The 7,835-nt window shown below is 36.7% G+C and overlaps 2 protein-coding genes across 2 annotated transcripts; both read left to right on the plus strand.

Moving 5' to 3' along the window:
- The first annotated feature begins 1,112 nt into the window (after window positions 1-1,112).
- On the plus strand, window positions 1,113-2,559 carry LOC132281985 (glucan endo-1,3-beta-glucosidase 8-like). Its single transcript, XM_059783629.1, has 2 exons — window positions 1,113-1,447; window positions 1,533-2,559. The coding sequence occupies exons 1-2, from the start codon at window positions 1,113-1,115 to the stop codon at window positions 2,557-2,559; spliced, it is 1,362 nt and encodes a 453-aa protein (XP_059639612.1).
- A 2,230-nt stretch (window positions 2,560-4,789) lies between these two features.
- LOC132285375 (glucan endo-1,3-beta-glucosidase 8-like) lies at window positions 4,790-7,020 on the plus strand. The gene is made up of 2 exons (XM_059787555.1): window positions 4,790-5,195; window positions 5,776-7,020. Exons 1-2 carry the CDS (start codon window positions 4,852-4,854, stop codon window positions 6,881-6,883), a joined length of 1,452 nt encoding a protein of 483 aa, XP_059643538.1. The 5' UTR covers window positions 4,790-4,851; the 3' UTR covers window positions 6,884-7,020.
- The last annotated feature ends 815 nt before the right edge of the window (window positions 7,021-7,835 follow it).

Consider the following 7,835-nt stretch of genomic DNA (forward strand, 5'->3'; position numbering starts at 1 on the left):
TCTAATAAAAATATTAAAAGCAGTTCAATTTGACACTATTTTAAAATTTAAGAGAGGAATAAAACACTAGTAACTAAACTAGGATAACTACCAAAATTTAGCTCAATCCGCATCCGTTTTCATCTCCAAAAAATTCAACAGTGTTTCCATAGGACTAAAAAAAAAGGGACCTGAAACAATTAAATTCAGCCAAAAAATAGCTCATATTACAAAATATAACTTGTGAACATTGAATATTTTGAGTTATTTTCAATCAAAAATAGGTTTTCACATATTCAATTAGGCTAGTTGACACTGCATTAAAAAAAAAAAAAAAATGTGAGTCACACCTTTTTGGTTTTCTAGCTTAACCTGACAATCTATGTAGAATTTGACAATATAAACGAAAGGTTCATGAATTTTGTAGGTAATCCAAGAGGCTAATTTGAAATTCCATCCCATTTAATTTGGACAAGAGATCGTATTTTGAAGCACCTCACAGGACAATAATAGCAATTCATCTAGAGGGAGGACTTTGTCTAAGAAGAAAAAATAATAAAATAAAGATCGAATAAGTGAATATCTTAATTCTAAAATAATGAAAAATTTGTGTCGCTTAGTCAAATCTGGAGTAACTTTGACATAAGGAGAAAAAAATATAATTTCTCAAATGACAAACATAAACTTAATGTAATGAGAAAAATATCATGTAAGTTGACAATATAATTTTAATTTTAGTAATTGTTTAGATTTATTAATACTCGGCTTAGGTAATACGCAATAAGAATCAAGTTTAAGGTAAAACATGCTTACAAATTTGTGTCCAATTATTGTCCCCCTCCAACACATAGGTATGTGCGTTCCGAAAATGTGGGGATTGACACCTCTTCTTGATGTGTACCAACTAAAATTGGAAAATCCACTAAACAACAAACTACTTTATTTTCCCGGTAAGTAAAAACAAGTTAAACAACTACCTACTTTTTGAATGTGCTTGTTCTGGCAAAAACAAAATTCTCACCCTAAACACCATGAAACCCACTCTCGACATGATCAGAATTTTGATCACTGCTTTCATTAATCTCCAAGCTTCAAGACCCTAGTCCTCTATTACAATTGAATCAGCTCGAATCATGGTCCAAGTCGAGGTCTTATTATGGGCATGTTTGGTTCTCTTGGTGGTGGCCAATCTTACCAACGGTATAGGAGTAAATTGGGGGGCTCAAACAACAAACTACATAGTCCCATCTGCTGTAGTTTCGATGCTTTTGGAGAATGGCATCGATAAGGTTAAGCTTTCCGACGCCAATCCTGCAGTGGTTGCTTCCTTAGCAGGGACCGGCATTGAGGTCATGGTCTCGCTCCAAAATGCAGAGCTACCAAAATTCAATGGCAAGGCCGAAAATGCCAGAGAATGGGTGAGACAGTATGTCGCAAAACCTGTAAAGGAAGGATCTGTCAATATAAAGTAAGAAATTAGGGGTGTATTAAAACTTAGATTTTATTATTTCCTATGCCTTTTTCTTGATGTATGATTTGGGATGTTTTTATAGGTATGTTTCTGTTGGGAATGATCCATTCTCGAAGAGATTCAATAATAATACATTCATACAAAATGCTCTCCCGGCATTGGAAGGCATCCAAAAAGCTCTTAACGAGGCTGGTGTTGGAGACAAGATCAAAGCAACCATACCATTTGATGCAGAAGTATGCAAGTCCGAAACAAAAGGTCCGTCGGGGGGTGTTTTTCGCCCGGACATTAAGGACCTCATGGTCCAAATAGTACATTTCCTCAACAACAACAATTCCCCATTTTTCCTCAACATGTCTCCCTTCCTTAGTGTGTATGAAAATCCTGTTTCCTTTCTAAATTTTTCCTTTTTTGATGGGAATGCGAGTGCAATTACAGACAATAAGACCACCTACACAAATGCGTTTGATGTAGTTTATGACACCGTTGTCTCGGCTCTATCTAAGGCCGGTGTCCCGGACTTGAAATTAGTGGTTGCGGAGATTGGATGGCCAACTGATGGCGACATAAATGCCAATGTCAAGAATGCTAAAAGGTTCTACGACGGCTTGGTAAAGAAGGTGTCTGGCAACAAAGCAGGGACTCCACTTCGTCCTGGCACTATCGACGCCTATGCCTACACTATACTTGATGAGAACAATAGGAGTATAGCTAGGGGACCATTCGAGAAGCACTGGGGCCTTTTTACCTATGATGGTAAGCCTAAGTTCTCATTTGATTTCACGGGAAAAGGGCGTGAGCCGGAGGCTATAAAGGGCGTCGTGTTCATGCCAAGCCGGTGGTGCGTGGTTAACAATGAGACTAAGGACCGTAAAGATCTGGAAGAGAAGTTCAAACTTGCATGCTCAAAGTCGGATTGCACAAGCTTGGGATATGGATCTTCATGCAATAATTTGGATTTTCAAGGGAATGTTTCGTATGCTTTTAATATGTTTTATCAAATGCATGGGCAGAACCTTTGTACGGAAAAGCTAGGCGGCGTGGTAGTCTTAGATGACCCCTCCAAGGGTGAATGTGTTTTCCCAATTACCAATATAGGTAATGCCTGAGACAGAGTACCGGAGCAGCAATTCTAGGGCATTATTGTTGGTCTTTGTCTAGCTTGTCCACATTTTTTTAGGGTAAGGTATTATAGTCCCAAACTGATATATTGAGGTTATTGTCAAAGTCCGAATCAATATCTTTTATTTCTGGTTGAAGAACCAAATATCGTATTGGAAGCAGCGTGTGCTTATATGGGTTCAAGGCGAGAAAGAAGTGGAAAGATTAGGACTATTGTGGATCAATTTTCCGAAAATCAGAATAGAAAACAATTTTCAGTTTTTTGAATTTCAAAATCCGTTTAATTGGGAAAACTGGAAACAGTTCAATTTTTATTTTTATTTTTATTGTTAAGCAGCTCATTTATTGCTACTGTTGATGTATTATACAATTTCATATTGTTGACTGTTGAGGTCCTAAAATACTTGTATAAATATATGTGTGTGTGTGTGTGTGTGTGTGTGTGTTGTGTTGTGTATGATGTTTTATAGAAGTCATTTCCAGACCTCCTAATCTTCTATGTCGGCACTCAAAATATCTCATGTCCAGTGAGAAATTTAGATGAACTTTATAAAAGTGTAGGTATCATTAGTTGAGAACCAAAATTAAATCTCTAAAAAATGTCATGAGGGCACAAAACGTACACTTTGGGTTTTTTTGTATCATTATTTTCTTTTTACGGTGAAATTTTGAATTGTGAAGCTCACAGAATATATTATGTCCATTGGTCGTTTTGTTTTTTTGACAATGATAATTAAGAATATTCCAACAATGAAAAGCTGCGCTTTAAATAACTTGGGATTGTGAACTATTGGGAGTAATGACAACAATTAAGCTTTTAATCATTTGACTTTTTGTTGAAAACTTTTGTATAGTGCTCTAGTTGTATAAAATCTTGGTTTCTTTTTTAACACAGCAATAATATAACAGTTTTGTTTGCAAGCCTAGTGCATTCAAAGACTAATCTAGCTTCTTTGTCAAAATGAAAAGGCAAATACATTTCCTTTTTTTAGAAAGGCACATGTACTTCCATTGTTTTTTTTTCCTTTCTAACACACCATTATAACTCATGGGAGAGTATCATACCACAGATCGAAAATAGGCAAATGATCCTTAGTTTAATTTTCTGAGAACTAAAAATTATAAAATTATAAAAAATAAAATAAAAAAACCTGCTTGATTGACTCTTTTTTTAGAACAGTTTTTTGAAAACTCTGTTTAAAAAGAGAATAATTCTCAAGAATTCAAAAAATAAACTGTTTCCGAGTTACAAACCAAAACAGTTTGTTCATGATTGTGATGAGCTCAAAAAGCTCAACTTGGGATAGCGTCGAGCTCAAGGAGTTGGGCTCGAGCTTGCCTTGCTACGAATTTGAGAAGCCTGGGCTCGACTTATTTAATAAAATGAGCTGAATTCAATCTCATGTTTGTGTTCAAGCTCAATTTTGCTAAAAAATTGAAAAGCTCAGGCTCAACTTGTTTAATAAAATGAGCGGAATTCAATCTCATGTTCATATTCAAACTCAGTTTGAACTTTTGTTCATAAAAATTACAAAATATACAATTTAGTTTCTGTCATATAAGCTTTGAAAATTCACCCGACACACCGGAGCATACTTATTCATGGACAGCAGTACAACCCATAAGATCATGGTTCATCAACTCAAGTTAAAAAAAATAAAAAATTATTCCATGACATTCATGCAAGCTGTAAGTCCATAGGAAATTAATTCAGGTGTGTTCGGCGGTACGAAATTAGAGTTTGATAAAATTTTGGCTCAATTTTCTTAGTTGTTTTTCTCAAATTCCACTAATTCTAATTTTAAGACTCTAATGACATGCAACCCAGCACACTCTCAGTCACATTTACCATATTGTTATTTGCTATACCTATTATTAGCATCATTCCCAATTCCTGCAATATTTCTTACCCTCATTGTTATTTGTTATTTGCCATAACCGTAATTTAAATAAAAGAAATGGGGTCTATATGTCAATTTGTGTGATTTGTGAACCAACTAAAATTAGAAATGTGTTTGGTGGACTAACGACTTTCTGAATCAATGCTTCTTTGGCGGGTAAAAAAGAGCCACAAGTGGACTCTTCTCCTCCCTACAAAACCAACGAAAACCTGTGATCATCCACCTCTCTCTCACTCTCTCTCTCTAAATCTCGCAATCCCCATTAATTCTCATATTTCTCTCAAAAGGGTTATTACAAAACCTCCCAATTCAATCTCCATTAGAAAAGTACTGGTTCCTTAATATACACTTACTCCCCCCATCGAACCAGCCTGAACCATGGCTCGCGCCGAGGTCCTGTTATGGGCCTGTTCGGTGCTTCTGGTCACGGCCAATATAGCCGAGTCTTCTGGTCTAAATATAGGCGTGAACTGGGGCTCGCAAACCTCTCACAATCTGGCCCCTTCGGTTGTGGCTCAGTTGCTTAAAGACAATGGCATTGCCAAGGTCAAGCTTTTCGACGCTGATGATTATACTGTCAGGGCCTTCGCTAATACCGGCATTGAGGTCATGCTTGGGATCCCAAACAACGAGCTATCTCGATTTAGCGACAGTCTTGACAATGCCAAGAAATGGGTGAAAGAGAATGTCACCAGACAGTTAGACAAAAAAATCATTATTAAGTGAGCAACTTTTTCCTAGCTCATGCTCAAAAAATCATTTTCCATCATATACAAGGATGTATATATTTTTTTCCATATGTTTGGGTGCTTTTATATGTTCATAAGGAGTCAACATAAAAGGATTTATTTTCCCCAACTTATACTCATAATATAAATATACCTATTTTTCAATATAGTGATTTTCAAAACATTACATCTGTTTTTCAACACATTACATCTGACTGAAAACGTAGATGTAAATGTGTTGAAAATATATGTAATGGTATTGAAAATCACTACATCGTCACTATAGTAATTTACAGTAGAGGATCCAGGTGTTATGAGTATGTATGTTTGTTTTTCATATGATTGGGTGTTTTTGTAGGTGAGGAGTCAACATAATAGGTTATACACACACATGTTTGAGTCCTCTATGTGTGTGTTTTTCAATTTGTTTGGTTGGTTTTGTAGGTGAGGAATGAAGGACCTCTTTTCTTCCTAATTCATTGTCAAGTAGTAAATATTTATATATGTTTGAATGTCAGCTTCTTAAATATTTATGTGTTTTTTAAATAAATAAAAAAATTGGGTGTTTTTGTAGGTATATAGCTGTGGGTAATGAGCCATTTTTGACAGCTTACAAAGGAGAATACACAAAAACAACATTCCCAGCAATTCAAAACATCCAAAAAGCACTTAATGATGCTGGGCTCGGAGACAAAATCAAAGCAACCACCCCTCTGAATGCGGATGTCTATGACTCCGGAAAAGATGGTCCATCGGGAGGCAATTTTCGCAAGGACATTAGAGACACCATGGTGAAGATGGTCCGTTTTTTCAACTCCAACAACATACCATTTCTAGTCAACATATACCCCTTCCTCAGCCTCTACCTAAACCAGGATTTCCCTACTGATTACGCCTTCTTTGATGGCGGCGGAAAAACAATTAATGACAATGGTTACACATACAACAGTGTGTTTGAGGCGAATTTCGACACACTTGTTCATTCACTCAAGAAGGCTGGTGTCCCAAACTTGAAGATCATTGTTGGGGAGATTGGATGGCCCACGGATGGCGATAAAAATGCCAATGTCAAGCTTGCCAAGAGGTTCTACAGTGGGTTCCTCAAGAGACAGGCTGCCAACAAAGGAACACCACTACGCCCTGGGCGAATTGAGACCTATCTGTTCAGTCTGTTGGATGAGGACCAGAAGAGCATTGAACCTGGTAACTTTGAGCGTCACTGGGGGATTTTCCGGTATGATGGGCTGCCCAAGTTTCCTCTGGACTTCACGGGACAAGGCCGCGAAGTATACCCTGTAGCCGCAAAGGGAGTCAAGTACCTGCCATCACAATGGTGTGTGGTTGATAAGGATTCTAAGGAGTTCAATTCCTGGCCTCAAGAAATTGGCTATGCCTGCTCATTGTCGGATTGCACCAGATTGGGATATGGATCATCATGCAATTCCTTGGATCAGAATGAGAACATTTCCTATGCTTTCAACATGTTCTTCCAGATGAATGATCAAGATGTGCAGTCTTGCAATTTCAATGGGTTGGCCAAGATAGTCAAGCAGAATGCATCGCGTGGGAATTGTCTCTTCCCGGTCATGATAGAGAGCGCGGGAAAGAGGCTCGAGGTGGTGTCTGCAGCAGCAGCGAGCATTGTTGCAGGACTGTTGATGTTGTTTGCAATATTGTTTTAGTATGATAATATATACATACATATAATGATATGAATGGAGATGGGGTTCAACGTTTGAACACTAGTTTGTTTGTTGTGTACTACATTTTTTTTCTTTTTATGTTGGAACAAATAAAAGTTGACAATGTATTGTAATTATATATAGTGACTGTATAAGTTTGAACCATCCTGGAAATTAAGCAGGATGATGATGGGTTGGAGGGAGAAGAAGTTCACTGATGCTTACTGTGCCCTCAACCTATCTTGTTAGGTCTTGTTGTCATTTGCATTTTTTTTTTCTAAATTAATGATAGTCAAATGTACATAGCAAGTTCGTCCATATTCTAATGGTGATACATTATACAAAAGAGAAAGAAACAAATAATAATAAATGAATACTATTGTTGGTACAAAAAAAAAAAAAAAAAAAGAAGAAGAAGAAGAAGAAGAAGAAGAGAATATTGTTGTGTTCCAATGTAAAATAGACGGATTTTTGAAATTTTGATAAATTGAAAACATCGTTTCATATCTGTCAAGATTGTTGAGTTAAGAGGTCAAGTAAAGTTTCAAGCTAGCTAGCATAAGAAATTGAGAAAGAAGGCTTTTATGCTTTCCTAATTTATAGTCTCATGGTGTATCTCTCTTGGGGGTGGCCATAGATCGAATCAGATTAGGCATCAATCTTGATCCGATCAACTCGCAACGGATTAGGAGATTTTGAATCCGCCACCAATTCATTAGCTAACGGATCGGATCGGATTCGTGAAATAACGGATCGGATCGGATCCAATCCGCGTACATATTCACTTACAAAGCTGTATAACAGAACATAGATAAAACCAATTTAAATGCATAATAGGTGAGGCGACCGCTTTTCTCTATACTCTTCTTTAATACTTTGTGGTCCATTACTATTGATTGAGTAATAATTATTATAAAACTAATTGTATAATACTTATTAAAAAAAGAAAACA

The sequence above is a fragment of the Cornus florida genome, unplaced genomic scaffold (genome assembly GCF_030987335.1).
Source record: "Cornus florida cultivar Cherokee Brave unplaced genomic scaffold, ASM3098733v1 CherokeeBrave_3.0.0_Hap2_Chr11, whole genome shotgun sequence".
NCBI lineage: Eukaryota > Viridiplantae > Streptophyta > Magnoliopsida > Cornales > Cornaceae > Cornus > Cornus florida.

Excerpts from the sequence above, each read along its gene's own strand:
- LOC132281985 (XM_059783629.1), top strand. The coding sequence starts at position 1,113 with ATGGTCCAAGTCGAGGTCTTATTATGGGCATGTTTGGTTCTCTTGGTG. Across the intron at positions 1,448-1,532 it reads GAAGGATCTGTCAATATAAA|GTATGTTTCTGTTGGGAATG; the intron begins GTAAGAAATTAG and ends ATGTTTTTATAG.
- LOC132285375 (XM_059787555.1), top strand. The coding sequence starts at position 4,852 with ATGGCTCGCGCCGAGGTCCTGTTATGGGCCTGTTCGGTGCTTCTGGTC. Across the intron at positions 5,196-5,775 it reads GACAAAAAAATCATTATTAA|GTATATAGCTGTGGGTAATG; the intron begins GTGAGCAACTTT and ends GTGTTTTTGTAG.